Below are 17,584 nucleotides of genomic sequence, written 5' to 3'. Positions count from 1 at the left end.
ATCGTGATCATGTGAGGCATCATCCCAGGGCCTTCCATGTGACAAGTGAATGCTTTAACCACAAGGTTACCCCACCGTCCTACAAGTTATAGAGGTTAACCATTTTTGGCAACCACCACACTTATGGTGCTGACGAACCAACCAATGCTAATAATCAGGGCACTTCTGGAATTTCGAACCCACAATCAGCAGATCCTGGTATGAATTAGGGACCATTAAACCATTCCTGTGCAGTGATGAGACTTCAATACTGTAATGAATAAAAAACAAAATATTCTGTGAAATGCGTTTATTCTGGAAGAGGCATGTGGCGGCCATGGTGCTGCCACCAAGTATCACGTTGCCGGTATACAGGGGCAGACAACCTCACACAACACAGTTTGTTTCTATACACTTCCTAATAGCTCTTCAATCAAAAAATATTATGTTGATTTATTTTTTTTACAAATAAAAGTGCAATATATTGAGTAAGTGTGGTTTTCAGTGAAGTATCCTGTCAGAATGTCTGGCTATTGGAGAAACATAACTGAGAAAGAGAGCCAGGGAGACAAAACCCATCCGTGTCACAGCATGTGCACTAATGCCAGGATTCCATATTGAAAATAAATTAGTCCTATCTGAACATAAGGCATACTGAAAAAAAAAACAGTATGCAGTCCTTTACAATATGTCATACCATTGTACACCTTTCCAATAAGTATGTCATTACAGTACATACCTGTCATTCACATTATACATTGACCTCTGTATCTCTTGTACATCCTAATGTTATGACATCAAGACTTGTGTAACCTTGGCGAACACATGAGGCAGTTGGAACAGGCTTGATCAACATCCTTAATGTTTTCTTCAGTTTTACAGCTTAACAGCTTTTACAGCATTTAGCTGGATCAGTAAACAATGTACTGTTTTGACAAACACTGCTGCAGTAACAAATCATCCGTTCGTCTGATAGTTTATGCCATAACATAAGTCATATCAGAAAATCATATTTCAGACAAAACAATTCACGTTTATGTAAATAATGAGGGCATCTGGTATAGTATTGCCCCCAAATGGCAAAATTTTCTGACTCCATATACAAAAGGTCCTATGCCATTGCTAGTCCAAAGGTCTAACCCTTTCTAAATTTGATCTCAAGTCTACAGTAATTCTCATTTGAAGATTGAAACAGCTCTGAAACAAGCACCAAGTTGTCTTACATCATACAGTGTATTGTAGTCACCTTACAACCAAGACCAAATCATCACAGCACTAATTTTGAAGTCCCCTTCATAAAAATCGAAAAATGTTTCAGGAAGAATGAAGTCACTTGTGATTATATCCTACCTCCATAATTCCAGGGACTTAGTCCTTGGTTTATCCTCTTTTAAAAATCAAAGTGAATAAATCCAAAAACTCTTTTTTCTGAATGAACTGGAAGATGATCCCACAAGCAACTAGTGTCAATGTCCGTCTTCCGATTACCTTTACACCATTGACACAATACACTCATGAGGCATATACATGACACTGTCTTCTAACAACACCTTTCTCATAATAGCAATAAAATACATGCTGCTTGATGAGACGTTCATTGGGGAGACAATCCTCCATGTCTCTACAACTAGCCTATGTCTGATCGCCAACTTGCCACTCTGTCCCAATCATCAAGCTATAAATGCAGTATCAATCATGAGGTATTGTGACTAGCATGTTTATGTATAAGTCACTGCCTTCTCCATTCCATGAACATCTGGGACATCAATGAGGCAGCCACTGACCCAGGGCAGATGTAGTGTAACTGCTAAATCTGTGTCTAACGAGACCCCTTTTAATCAGCTTCAACACAGCCTATGCAGCATACTATGTCTTGTTTTGTACAGGATTCTGCTGTACTTTTCATAGTTAAGGTCATTGAAGATATACTGTGGGCATTACCTTATGGTGGATGTAAGAAGTTATACCTACCTGTTCTTTAGGTGTAGCCTGTCAGATCCGACTCGGCAACACATGTCGCAGTCATATACCACTCGGCGACATGTGCCAATCACATATCAGACTTGGCGACATGTGCCAGTCACATATCTGACTCGGCAACACACGAGGCAGTCATATCTGACTCAGCAAGACCTGAGGCAGTCATATCCGACTCGGCAACGCATGAGGCAGTCATATCAGACTCAGCAACATATGTGGCAGTCATTTAGGCTCAGCAAGACCTGAGGCAGTCATATCCGACTCGGCAACACATGAGGCAGTCATATCAGACTTGGCAACATAAGTGGCAGTTATATCAGACTCAGCAACATGTGTGGCAGTCATTTAGGCTCAGCAAGACCTGAGGCAGTCATATCCGACTCGGCAACCCATGAGGCAGTCATATCCGACTCTGCAACATATGTGGCAGTCATATCCGACTCGGCAACACATGAGGCAGTCATATCCAACTTCAACCAGCATTCTGGTACCTGAACCTGACCTAGCCTAGCACTGGGACTTTGGAGAGCTAACAGGTGGCACCCTGATGACCAATATGATTCCCATCCTTATTCACTGCAACTTACTGTCAGAGCATCGATGACTATCCTGTATCATCAGGATACAGAAGGTTCCATAGATTAACTGCATCTGACTTATGAGAGATGAATATTGACATCTACGTGTTCAACATTGCGTAATAATTACCTTGAACTTTAACACTTATACACAAGGCATATCAGTATATATGTTGAATAGTAGATAGATAGGTTTGTCCAAATTAAAATAGCAAAGAAATAAAAAAAACACTCGGATAATCTTTAACAAGCAACAAAAGCAAATTATCTCCTTGTAATTTGTGGTAGTTCCAAAGAAATGTGCATGCCAAGATCGCAACAGATTTCATGTGAATACATACAATTACTTTTCATTCAGGTGGACACAGAACTATCCAGCAAGATGCCTGGCAGGTCTAAAATTCATCAGGAGCACCCCTCCAACTTCAAAGTCAAAAACACTAAAACTCCTCGTTCTTTTATATTTTCATGTCACCTCACAAACACTGCAAAAATGAACGCAGTGAAGTCAAAAATATTGAGTCACCTAACAATTATGTTAAAGCATTGTAAAGAGGCTTGACCAAATTGTATTTTGAGGAATCATAGGATTTAAGCCTTTGTTAATTGGTTAAGTTAGACTAATGTCACCGAGACTTCCACACAGGGCACTTGTAACAAGTGTAGGCCTGCATAGAAAGAGACACCACACTGTGCAGCCTTGCCACTCTTTGAGTGATGGTTCAGGGAGAAGACATATTTGTGCTGAAAAACAGCAGCCCAACAGAAAATCTCACTATAGTTGCGAGTCGTTCCAAACTGCATTATACATGTTACCATGGTTACTTACTTAAGCTGTACATTTCCAACATACAACTACAACAGGTTACCACGGTTACAACTGGCCAGAACCATACAACACTCATCCTTCAAGCACACTGCAGGCAGACAGGCAGATAGGCAGGCGTGATATGGGAGCAGTCACTACTGATAATACAAGGAAGATATACGAGCTCTGAACTAAAAGCAGGATCATTGGGAGAAGTTGATTGAACACATGAGCTTCATGGGAAGAGATGACCTTGAGTGGCCCTGGTGTTCACATCTCAGGGTTCACCACATATACAATAAAATGTCAACCATCTAGTTGCTTGGCAACACTAATGAGCAGAAGCCACCAGGAGGACAGCCGCGTATGTATGTACAGCCAGTTTGTGGACCGGATACATGGCCCGACTCAAGCACAGGGTTGTCTGGGTTACATTAAATCCAATGCCAACCTCCCCTCCTCCTCCTCCAGTTGAGGGCAGAGTCTGGCAGATCAGTCGTCCTAGCTTCACTCCAACACAAGCAGTCACAGTAATATGTACACATTACACAAGCAGGTCAGCCAACTGGCTCTCCACACAACATGGCCGTTGCCGCCACCAACACCTCTCAGCCATGTCCTGCACAGATCCAGGGAGGAGGGAGCCAACCCAATCCATTAACCGTGGATGGCGCCCAGACATGATGGACATTCAGACAGGCAGGCAGACAGACAGATAGACAGACGACAGACTGGTGATGTTGAGCTGCAGCAGGCTGTTGGTACTGGGCGCCACCACCACAAGTCACACACGGTTTGTGTTTAGATAAAAGTACCCCCTAACAGCATCGTTTACTGGTTGAGTCCATATGTTTTATATCAACACCTTTAGGCTCGGAGTCCCGTCCTGGGGTCTGAAATGACAAGCAGGAACCTCAGCAACATTGACAATCATAGGGATAATATCAGTATCAAAGGAAAATCACGCCTAAGTTTAGAGCTAGAGACTTTGGTTTCATGCCGATTTGAACAGTATTTCAGTTATATCAAGGTGTATCAGCTTGATGTGGAAGGAAAGCCTGAAGTGTTGCACGTCACAAGACTGACAAAAATAGAAAAATATTCAGCGAATCTGTGACTGGAACCCATGATTAAAGGTTTCTGAGACATCCAAGGGACGCAACTCTGCATAGCCAATTGTGATACCTTGAATAACTAGAGTCACACCAGATGGGGAACTAGGGCAAGCATACAGTCATCCTAATACTTGGGATAGTAGTTTTCCTAAAGTAATATCAGGATTAACAAAGTCCAAAATAATGAATCATCGTCAGACAAACCTCGGGATTTCCGTGAACACACAATGCCATTAAGGTTTCAAATGTAATAAATGTTTCATTTCGGATAACACCTTCTTAGTAAAGACAGATTCTCGCACTTTTTGGGGTTGAGGCTTTTGAAAGCCTCGGTGGCTGAGTGGGTTAGATCACTGACTTTGTGTTCTGGCAGTGTGGGTTCGAATCCTGTACGGAATTCAACACCAAAAAGTGTTATCCCAAATATAACATTTGTTACATTAGGCTTTCTGATTACAGATTTTTGGCTAGCTAATTCAAGTTGGTAGGTTGAGAACATATGATAAAATTTCAAATATGTTTTGAAAAAATTATTTTTACTGAAAGCCGCAGTATTTCATTTTTCTTTTTAAATTTTACTCAATTTTGGTTGGTGGAATAAAAAAAGACACTGTTTTTTTCATTTTTTTTACATTTCAATAATTACAGGTTGGCAGAATCGTAAACCAAGTTTGAAAACCTTGCAGAGTTATGTCCCTTTGTATATATTCTACTAAAAAGAAGTTAAAGAACACCCAATTATTTTATGACCATAATTACTCTTGTCACATCATATGAAAAATCGGATGTTCTACATTTTATTTTGAGTAGTATATGTAAGTGTTCCCAGCAGCAATCGTCTGGAAGGTTGGCTTTCTGAATAAATGAATCAATTTTAACCATTGCTAACCTGTATCTTGAAGGGGTAATATATTGGTCTCTCTGGGTAATTACAATCAAAACTAGTTACAAGTTTATTCTGTTGTGGATCTGGCATGAGTCAACATTTTGAAGACAACATTCTAGAAAGATGCTTGTTATTACCTTGTTTAAAATTGCTTGTGCTAAATCCATGAAAGCTTTTTCAACATTAATATTAGCCTTAGCACTTGTCTCTAAGAATGGAATATTGTGTTCCCTGGCAATCTGGAAAAAAACAAAACACAAGTTACCATGGTTACATGCAGGACTATGTTAAAAAACATGTTCTGTGTGCGAGGATACATATTACCATCCCTCAACAAATAAAATTCCCCATAAAACTTGAGTCAAAATCAACAACCCTCCCACATACACAACCCACCCCAAAAACATTTAAGTGCATTGTGCATCTTATTGTCTTATACATTGGTGCATCCTGCCACCATAACCATTAAACCTTCAAAACATTCACAATATTTACAATAGAAATGATCAAAGTTACAAAACATTCACAAATACTTGATCTTCCAGATAAAACACTCCCGGTGAACACAAAGAACCATATAAAACCCCAAACGCATACAATATTACACAATCCTGAATACATCACTCCCCATACACACAGACGACTTGGCCATTCGTGCCCCCCAGCATAAACTGAGTAGTTCAGCAGTTGACACTTCTAAGGAAAACATTCCTCTATTTGACAGGGCTAATTGTGATGATAAAACAGAACAGCTAGCTACATATGTTGAAAGTTAGACCATGCTCAGCCTTCAAATACACAAGCCTAAAGTCTACTGACCACATCACCACGATCCTTCGACACCTGACGCTTGTCCTCCATGTCACACTTGTTACCTAAGATCATCTTCTCCACATCCTCATTTGCGTGCTGCAACATCGACAGGGTACATCCCCGATTAATATCAACAGGGTACATCAGCAATAATATCAACAGGGTACGTCAGCAATAATATCAACAGTAATAATATCAGCAGGGTACGTCAGGAAAAATATCAACAGGGACGTCAGCAATAATATCAACAGGGTACATCAGCAATGATATCAACAGGGTACGTCAGCAATAATATCAATAGGGTATGTCAGCAATGATATCAGCAGGGTACGTCAGCAATAATATGAACAGGGTACGTCAGCAATAATATCAACAGGGACGTCAGCAATAATATCAACAGTGTATGTCAACAATAATATCAACAGTGTATGTCAACAATAATATCAACAGGGTACGTCAGCAATGTCAACAGGGTACGTCAGCAATAATATCAACAGGGTACGTCAGCAATAATATCAGCTGGAATGTCAGCAATAATATCAGCATGGATGTCAGCAATAAGATCAAAATGGATGTCAGCAATAAGATCAAAATGGATGTCAGTCATAATACCAACAGGGATGTCAGCAATAATATCAGCAGTGTGACTTAGTCAATGACACTGCTGAATTAGGCAAATGCACACAAATGTAAATAAATACAATGTGCCCAGCCCAATTTGCATTCTTTCTTTGACAACAATCACCGGAAAATGGGCAATCATGGCAATTCTCACTTTACACAAAGGAGGTATGCAAAGATGCCAATCAATTGGTGGATGTAACCTCAAACCTTAAATCAGATTGAAACATGATATCACCTTCTGACAGGATATATCAGCAACATCACCAGGTGTGACATTAAAAATAAAAATAAACACAAAAAGTTTGGCTCGCTCCTAAACTGAATGCAATGGGCATGTACATAAAAACAGTCACCAAAGCATAGAACAAAGTGATAGAATGCAAAAGTCTACCTCATCAATGTTGCGAAGCCACTTTGAGATATTTTCAAAGGTCTTTGCATTGGTGATGTCATACACCAGCATGATGCCCATGGCCCCACGGTAGTAGGAGGTGGTGATGGTGTGGAAGCGCTCCTGTCCGGCAGTGTCCCTGAAGTATAACAACACATACTGCAGCAATCTAACTCATCTGCTACACATACAGTGTTCAAAATGAAGGGAGCCTGTGGGGTAAATCCTTACATCTTAACATGCTTTTTGCTTTATTTGTTTGTTGTTTAACGCCACACTCCGCAATATTCCTGCTATATGCCGACAATCTGTCTGGACCAGACAATCCAGCGATTGACATCATGAGCATTGATTGGGGACATGATGACCTGCATCAACAAAGTCAGTAAGCTTGACCACCCGATCCCTTTAGTCACCTCTTATGACAAGCATAGTTGCCTTTAACAGCAACCGTAGGTTGCTCAAGAACTATTCTAACCCGGATCTTCATGGGTCCCTTTAACATGCATCCTTTGACTTTCATGTTTAATTTTTAGTGAGTGAGTAAGCATGGTTTTACATCGCTTTTTGCAATATTGCAGCAATATCACAGAGCACCAGAAATGGGCTTTGTTTAATTTTGAACACTGTTAACGACTAATATGGTTGGTTGGTATCTCACAGGACTCGATTTAAGGAACTTGACTTGACCAGGTGCATGATGACATGAAAACCAAGAAAAGTGTAATGGCATCGTATGCACATTATCTTGAAGTACCCACCAATTGATGATGTCAGCATATTCTTGCCCATGAAAGCATGACAAATTATACATTATATTATTAAGCTTTAGAGGTACTGAGCATGTTCAAAGATTGATTGTGTTTGTGGACAAGTAAAAGTGAGGGTTAGTCAGACACAAATTTGACATGCACTTGATGCATGTAGACAAATATTTATATTAGGATGCAGTTTTCAATAATAAGTTGCACTTGTACATGTGTTATATAACTACATCGAGCCCAGTCGTGTCACAGCAGTATTTCAGCAAATTCAGCTAGGCCAAACCAGTGGTTGATAGTATGAGCAATGTATTGAGGTGAAGGTCCCTACAGGCTCACCCCTGGTCATTAGTTATGCAGCTACATTGCATTAAGCACTTAGTCAACTATTATGCTTATCATTTAATCTATCTATATATTCCTTACCATATCTGCAGCTTTATCTTCTTCCCACCAAGTTCCACGGTTTTGATTTTGAAATCAATTCCTGCAAGAAAATCAGCACCAGATTAATACAGACTTTTCAATACAAAATTGCTAGAACAAATAAAAGAGTAGCTAGCTGAGTGAGACTTGCAGCATCTATTTTAAGGACCTAACAGTTGCCAAGGCTGCCAATGAGCTAGAAGAATGTGCTTACAATCAAGTAACTACAATAATTTCCTCATATGCAAATGTGCATAAACTAACTTCAGAATGGTGGACCTCGATCAAGTGGTACATCTTGCATCAAGTATGTTTTTACGTGCACCTATGAGAATGATCAAACACTTGTTCCAAAAAGCCTCTTGTACATGTTGTATAAGCTTGAAAAAAGGGACAGACATGACATAACCAAACAATTTGTACCCAAAAAAGATTCAACTTAATATTTAAGGGTAGTAAAGAAAGGTGACTATGGTACACAACCCTCGAGTCATCTGGCAGTGTCATTGACCCAATAGATATAATAGTGCATGCATTGAGAAGAATGAAGTGCAAAGGTCAAGAACTGAAGGAGGCCCAAATAACATTTATTTTCTAATGACACACCCAAATAAACTGACTATTTACAAGCATGACCTGTGTTGGCAGTGTTTGACACAAACACATTTTGCATCACTAGACCCTGTGAGTGGTGTGACAGAGCAGAACATTTTCTCAGGGACTAAGGCATTCAATCAATTGGTCAACCAATTAATCAATCAAAAGACACCACTGGTCACATCCAAATAGTCCGTAGCTTATTTTGGAGTTGTGGTTATGCAAAATAAATGGACTTTGGGAAAAAAAAACCCTGTCCGTCTGGATTCTCACTAGTCTCGGACTAGTGTATGTAGTGTCCGTCTCTATCCCTGCCATGCCACTGACCTCAAATACAAGGAACTTAACCCAGCATTTCCATTGCTCCTGCACAGGATAAATGCATACTCAACATGCCCAAGTTCGCTCAAAGTAAATAGATTAAGCAGTCCACAGTTGAAGTGTTCATGTGATTGGATTAACCCAAATACTCCGGAAATAATCCCCTTATAATACATGTTTCACATGCTTGTCCTGTAATGTTTTCACAGTGATCATGGTGATTCATAGGTCTCTTTTAACCTGTTTCTGCTTTCACTATTAGCATGATCTGCATGAAATAGTTCTGAAAGTGAAACTGGCTATTTAGTAATCTTGAATGATTATTTGATACTAACAACCATTTTGTTTAATATTCCAGCTAAAGGACAGTGGTCTGTAAATAATTAAGTCTGGACCAGACGATCCATTGATTGATGTCAAGAGCATTGATCTACACAATTTGGATACAATATGCCATCAACAAAGTCACAAAGCATCCGATCCACTTAATCACCTCTTCAAGTTCAATTCATTATGAAACAGGACTTTTTCAAAATCATTAAGAAAAATGGTAAAATTTAATGGTGTTAAGCATGATCGTCTAATTGGACATATTCTTTTGGCTTACATGGTGTACTTCTGCCTTTGAAACATGGTGTTGAAACAAAAATCACAGTAATGCTTACGATGTAGGGAGAGTAATGATCAACCAAACAATTGTTTCAGCACATTTGTCTCATGAGGTCATGTACCGAAACAAAATGATATAAGTATGTAATGGGTGACCATGGTGGCATGGACAGATGGAAATTTACATGAAGATGAATTGTTAAAAACTATATTCTACAGGTATGTGCAAGAGCTAAAGCCTTTTAACAGATTAAATCAAATCTACTTAATATGTTTTGACTCCCATTCATTCTCTTGGCATGGCAAGTGTCAAGTATGTATCCAGGTATGTATCTGATTGTGTCAAAGTGACTTATTACATCCCTAATACTTTATTGCTGATAGACGCATTAAACTGGATGAATGCTATTACTTATTAGCTAACTAGCTTGCCAAATAAGTAGTTGTAGAAAGGATTTTTGGCCCCAGAACTTTTAACACTAAACTATGTCTTTGCCATAATAGCTTAACTCAGCCTTCACCCCATTGCTGATATAATCTACTCTTACTGGTTTCAAGCTGATCTCATGATTCTTAAATAAAGAAAACTTTTCTCAAACAAGTGAACCTGAAAATGCATAGCTGACAGTATTCCCAGAGTGCTCGACGATGTGATGATGATGATGACGATGATGATGATGATTGTCAAAATATACACGTATCGTCTATATTACATGTCTAAAACTAACTTTATGTCATAGATTCTACATTATGAGTAAATGAAATATAGCTCATGTTTCACACTAAAGCAAATGTCACTTTGTGGTTGTGAGTTTTCATACTCACTGGAGATGCTTTTTTATGGCTGTGATCACTTCCTGTAGTCATGATCACGAGATCTAGAAAACAGAATGTTTACTGGCAACTAGTATTGTTAGTTAGTACTCACCTATGGTGGATATAAATGTCGTGTTGAAAGCATCATCTGAAAATCTAAAAAGCAAACACGTCTTTCCAACTCCGGAGTCACCGATCAAGAGCAATTTGAATAAAAGGTCGTATGTCTTTTTCGCCATTTTCTACCTAGCATTCAAAATGGCGACTACAACCTTATCACATTAAATAAATGTTCTTAGTTTGAAACAGCGTCGACTATTCAGTTCGTATAACAGTATCGGATTTCTTTGTCCAGATGGCAACAAACTCCGATAGGTTGGTTTCGCAATGGAGCTTTATTGTTGCTCTAGCCGATTCATTTCCATCCGCAGCGGCACTTCGCGATATTTCCTTACGTCATTTCCTAATCCGGGCACTGAAATGATTAATGCAACGGGAGGTAACTCTCACCACACCCTACGAAGCGTGTCGACCACAATATATTCCTCAACGTGGCGCCCTGACTATATGTCAATATACTAAATATAGGCTTCACTGTTATGCATTGGAATGCTTAGCGTGTGACAGGCCATGATACACTGAAGGTCGAAAATAGAAGTAGGAACATAAACATATAACATATGCCACATCAAAACAGACTCATGAATGCAAGATCTATTTCGTTCAACATAATTATTGATTTCATTGAACCCCAATAAGAATACAAAAATTGAGAAATGACATTGTAAATCTGTATGTGTTATTACGGATCGAGTTTTTTTTCATATTCATCCGTAGTGTTAACTGGCTAGAGAAGGAAAATACGCAACATATAAGACGCATATGTATTGCAAAGGCAAGACTACTTCCTTGTGCATTACGTGCTACACACCTCATATACAGTACTACAATTTTAAATATAACGAATACTGATTTAATCATTTTAATACCCCCTGTGGCCAAATATATGTTCCTAACAGTTAACTCTGAATCATGTAATGCTACGCCGAAACAATACTGCAATATTGACTTAATACATGTCTAATTTAACAGTGGTCGTGTGATATCAACGTCCGTACGTGCGTTTGATACATGCCTGTTGTCACAATTACTGTAACGACAAACGTGGTACTGGAGGCAAGGAATTAGTTTGGTATGAGTGGTTGAAAGTTCACAATAATTAACCTAAGAATTAAGGAATAATATCATTTTGAAGGGTTTGTTTGATACAAAGTCAATTGTTTCATTTTTCCTCAAATACAGAGAACCCTCGGTATTCCGGTCTATCCATTGATATCGAGATTTCTTGACTAACGGGATGTGGATAAAAGAGGTTTCTTAATACTAATTAAAGATACTATCATGTACTAGTTAGTGCAGATATGAAATGAGTAGATTATTTTTAGCTTCAATCAACCATGCAGAGTCCTATAACTTGTATTCAATCAAGCCTTTTGCTGTAATAAAGATGAAACTGATATCTTCTTTGTTATCCTCATGACTCATACACACACAGGAGGAAACAGGTTAAGAAATGAGAACAGAAACGTCATTACTGGAATAATGAACCGAGAGAAATGTTGTCATGACCGCACGGGTTGTATTACGGACGCTAATTCAGTCACGTGCCTGGACTTTGATTACGCACACTGGATTACAAAGAGAATGGTGATCACCGCCGCGTGTCACATCACAACAAAAATGACAGTCACACTATCTTATCAGTATTTCCTATACAAGTAATTCATTTACTGATATCAAGAATTCGCACGAGTGATTTCTTAAAATGGAAATAATGAATAAAATGACAAGTATTTATCAATATCAAACCAACTCAAGTTACATATCTGGGATGATTTATTGATTTGACCGATTCGATATTCAGATATGATTGTTTTTCATTAGATATCACAAATAAATGATCACATACAATCGAATTTGTGATTTAGGAGTGCTTCCTCGATCTATAAAAATAATCGTAAATAACTTAGTATCTGGCGACGTGTGTATAAATTAAAGAAACAAATAACCTTTAACTTTTTGTAAACCAGTGAAGATCCGGGTTAGAATAGGTATTCAGCAACCCATGCTTGTCGTAAGCGTCTATAGCGTGGGTCGATGCTCATGATGTGAATATTTAGAGAACACCGTCATATAGCTGGAATATGCGGCGTTAAACAACAAACAAACACTTTTTCATATCCGGCAAAATTATATTTAAGCAAAATTGCAGTGATTAAAGCCTAATACCACACAAACAACATGGTGTGTAGGAAAAGATATGATGTTGTATTGACAAATTACAGTGTGGATGTTTTGTGGTGCAAGGGGTATTTAATAACCCATAAAGTATGTTGAAACAGTTTTAACGCCAGTAAAATCCAAATGTCTCTAACTGTTCGTATGGTTCATAGAAATAACGAACTCCTACAATGATATTTTATAGAAATGCTCGTGTCAATCCATGAGAGGGGCACGGATGACCCAGTCGTCTAAGGTGCCGCAATTCGCTGTGCAGAGTTGCGTCCCTAGGGCACGCCATAAACCAATGATTGTGGGTTCGAATCCCGGTTTGCCTGATTATGATTCTAGGTTTGTCAGCACCATACCCGTGCGCGTGGGTTTCACCGAAGTGGTTAACGTCTGAGACCTGCATCACTTCAGGCTTTCCTCCGGCGTTACACATATAGCTTACTCACTCTATTCATTGAAAAGTCTTTGCAATCTAATTAGGAGATAAACATACTGTGTTTTCAATGTAGAGCTAGGTTACCTGTAGATTTAACCCCGCTAAATTGAATTTGGAACCGAACGCGCAGCGAACTCTTTGGTGTTAGCACATATACTGAGTGAAGCGGCATGGGTTGAGTTCAGTGTTTTGCGTGGGTTATCGATCTGAATTACGGAATCACCGAACAAAATATGGTGCTGTTTATACTCAAGCAGTTTGTTTACACCGTTATACTTCACTCGAACATATGACTTGGTAAGCTAACATGAGGTGGGCATCCCTAAAGAAAACAAAGCAAGCTTTGCAAGGATTTCGCTTTACATCGCGCATCACCATTATGACGTCATATCGCTCATTGTGACGCAAAAAATATGACGTCACAGTCGTATATAGAAAAGCGCCAAAATTCCAAGCTCTCTGTTGTCTCCAAAACGTAAATACATTCCCTTTGTTGATTTCGGTCGTGTTTTTCTGCACGTAATCCTTTGCCACACATCCTTTGAATATTGTAGTAACCGCATCTGTGCATTTCGTAACCTGTAATTGTAGATATAATTATTTAAATATGCCTACCGACAATGACTGAAAATAGTACTATTCTGTGAATATTAGCTTCCGCGGTGATGCGGCCGTCAAACCAGCTGTTTCAATCAGAGGGGGTTTATTGTGATTTAATAGCCTCTGATTGACCAATCAGAATCGAGTAAATTCCAAATTCATGGTAGAATGCCTGCTTATATATATTGTCTTGTATATTCACTACCCATATTATTCAGAATCACATTCCATTCACAATATTAGACTAACGCTTACTCTATAAAAATACATAATTTTGATAGCAACAAGCAACTCCTTTTCGATTAAAAAGGAGCCTTGTGAAAAATGTAGACTTCAGCTTTCAGCATTTCAGTAAGGGGCAGGGCGGAAGGGAAAATATTATGGTTCAGGAACTGTGATACAGATTATCACGACATGGAACTCTGGTCAATGAGCTAGAGGTTTCATAGTTCACAAGTAAACTGATTTAAATTCGATATCGATGAATTAATGTTATCTTAAAATTTAATGTCGCCTATTAAACATGATAACACCAATAAACCAGCTAATAATAGCGTGAATTATATTCGTAGTCACGAACCCAGATGGTCTTTTCAGTTATTTCCTCGTTTTTCGAAGATATGTTACTAAATTCGATTATGGAGACGTTTAACGCATTTAAAAGTGGGAGACGAGGGCTACATAACGTTATATTCGTCCCCTTGGTGTTTGTGTGGTTTTGATTCAAAATACGACGACGTCAGAGCGAGTACCGAATAGGAGTGACCGACAGAGACAGGAAAGCTGAACTACGTGATGCAAGTCAACACACTTGTTTACATCAATATACAAAGGGACATAACTCCATGCAGTAAAAATACCTATTTGGCAGTTGGGTGGCCTAGCTGGTGGTTGAAGCGTTCGCTTGTTACACTGTTATGCCCTGGTTCGTCTCCCTTATGTGTAAAACCCATTTCTTGTGTCCCCCGCCGTAATGTTGCTAACAGCGACTTAAGTCCTCACTCACCAGCTGCACCGTACCGCACTCGTCACGCAACGCCATTAAGTTGGTTAATTGGTTGGTTTGTTGTTTTACGCCGCACTCAGCAATATTCCAGCTATATGACGGCAGTCTGTAAATAATCTACCAGACAATCCAGTGATTGATATCATGAGCATCGATCCACGCAATTGGGATCGATGACATGCATCAACCAAGTCAGCGAGCCTGACCACCCGATCCCGCTAGTCGCCCGTTACGACAAGCATTAAGTACTGGCGCTGGACTGAGAGAAGGGCCCTATAATTTCTCCCACTACTAAATCTATATCATATATCAAACATATCTTTCTGTCTACGTCTTGATTAACAAGGGCAAATATTGTTAGGGTCGATAAAACTGGCTTTGTTACAATTCGGTGTAAAAAGGGACAAATAAGACCTAATGTTATTTTTGAGAATTGTTTCCTTTTCTTTGCTGTGCCATCGGTTCTTTTAATGACGTACTACCATTTTGTTTTCTTTACCACAACTTATATGTTTTATATATTGGATTGGATCATTCAAACTCTTGCCCTCTTTCCTAATTCAAATTTGCACTTCACATTCACGCTGAGCACGAGTTCCAGAGTTCCAGAGTTCCAGATTGGATGTCATCAACAATGATTATTGTCAATACCTCACAGGTTAGTTGACGTCTTTTAGGTTGGTTTATAAGTGTGTACACCTTTACGTGACATATCATATTGTTTCTGTAAAATATATCCAGCAAATTCAACCTTAATAAAACTAAATCTACCCTAAGTGTAAGTAATTATTCAGTCAGGTTTTAGTGAATTTCAGAGTATAGAATGTAATATAAAATAACGTATCTAATTCATTCAAGTATTTCTATTTTCCCTATGAGTAAATTGTTGCATGTTTTCATTTTATGTGTGGGAGAGTACATGAATGAATAAGGTTTTACGCCGCTTCTAGCTATATTCCATCCGTATCACGACAAGGGACGCCAGAAATGGGCATAACACATTGTACCCATGTGGGGAATCGAACCCGGTTCTTCGGCGAGACGAGCTTTAACCACTAGGCTACCCAACCGCCTCATGTTTGAGAGAAAGATTAGCGTATATGTGAATGCAAGTATAAATGTGGTTTGAGCCTAAGCTGTTATGAAGTGTTCCATTCTTTTGTAATGGTAATAGATATACTGATTTATATAGTTACTGCAGGATTAATGTTATATCCTGTATACACAGATTTCAGGTACGCTTGGTAGATCTGGCTTGGCGGCGCTGTCACGTCTGCGCCCTAGTGTCATACATCGGGTAGGAATTACTTTGCATAACAGTATAAGTTTATGTTATACTGTGTATCACATCCATTGAATTTGACATGGGTATTGCATTGATACGTCTGTGTCTGTACCGAATGTATGTGATCAATCGAGGAGTTATCGCCCCTTGGGGTAAATATATCGTCATAATCTTTCTTATTCGTATTTCATCCAAGTGATGTAATTGTCTGTTTTGAAGCCCCATGTATATTGTATGACCCTGTGCACAGGAGTCCGTATCTAAAAATAGACGCCCTCATGCATATTCATGACCATCTCCACACACGAGCGTTCGGGCTCGCGTGTGGAGATGGTCATGAATATGCATGAGGGCGTCTATTTTTAGATACGGACTCCTGTGCCCTGTGTTTATTGAATGATATATTGTTTCAGGGTGTGTTGTTAGACACTTGAAGAATAAGCGTTCTCACCCCGAAACCTGTGTCTTGGACCTTTGGATCCAAACGCTCACCCGGTTACATTCTTCCAGTACTGATATGATGGATTCCTTTGAAATGTAAAATACATTTCTCATTTAGACAAATGTTAAAGATAGCTCGTTGTTACAAGACCACGCTGTACTGGATGCAAATAGGCAATCACTGGACCATGTGGCCCCCAGATATTTCACTACTACTACTTAAAACCACTAGGAATAAATGCAACCTATCATCGTTAATCAGGTTGATTTAATTGGGAAAAGTACAAAAGAGAGAGATGCTGTCTACTTGTGCACCCTCCATTATCCACGAAATACTTATAGGTTTTCTCTGTAGCGCGTGACAGAGTGGAGATAATGTAAGCACGTCGGCTTCAACATGGGTGCATGGTTCTATAATGCGTCATCTCCATTCATCTAACTGTCCGCATCCCTCTCAACACCTTCCAGATCGCATCTCTCAACACTTTCCAGATCGCATCTCTCAACACTTTCCAGGCTGCATCTCTCAACACCTTCCAGATCGCATCTCTCAACACCTTCCAGATCGCATCTCTCAACACTTTCCAGGCTGCATCTCTAAACACCTTCCAGTCGGCATCTCCCAACACCTTCCAGACCGCATCTCTCAACACCTTCCAGATCGCATCTCTCAACACCTTCCAGTCGGCATCTCTTAACACCTTCCAGACCGCATCTCTCAACACTTTCCAGGCTGCATCTCTAAACACCTTCCAGTCGGCATCTCCCAACACCTTCCAGACCGCATCTCTCAACACCTTCCAGATCGCATCTCTCAACA

General features: G+C 39.4%; 1 protein-coding gene across 1 annotated transcript; it reads right to left on the bottom strand.

Moving 5' to 3' along the window:
• Positions 1-274: 274 nt before the first annotated feature.
• LOC139478182 (ras-related protein Rab-10-like) lies at positions 275-11,172 on the bottom strand. Its single transcript, XM_071260541.1, has 6 exons — positions 10,817-11,172; positions 8,362-8,422; positions 7,175-7,313; positions 6,166-6,255; positions 5,484-5,585; positions 275-4,238 (listed from the first exon to the last, which is right to left on the bottom strand). Exons 1-6 carry the CDS (start codon positions 10,941-10,943, stop codon positions 4,164-4,166), a joined length of 594 nt encoding a protein of 197 aa, XP_071116642.1. The 5' UTR covers positions 10,944-11,172; the 3' UTR covers positions 275-4,163.
• Between the last annotated feature and the right edge of the window lie 6,412 nt (positions 11,173-17,584).

This window comes from Haliotis cracherodii, unplaced genomic scaffold (assembly GCF_022045235.1).
Source record: "Haliotis cracherodii isolate W230 unplaced genomic scaffold, xgHalCrac1.p SCAF_4, whole genome shotgun sequence".
NCBI lineage: Eukaryota > Metazoa > Mollusca > Gastropoda > Lepetellida > Haliotidae > Haliotis > Haliotis cracherodii.
Note: the sequence above shows the minus strand (reverse complement) of the source record. Positions and strands in the feature narration are given on the sequence as shown.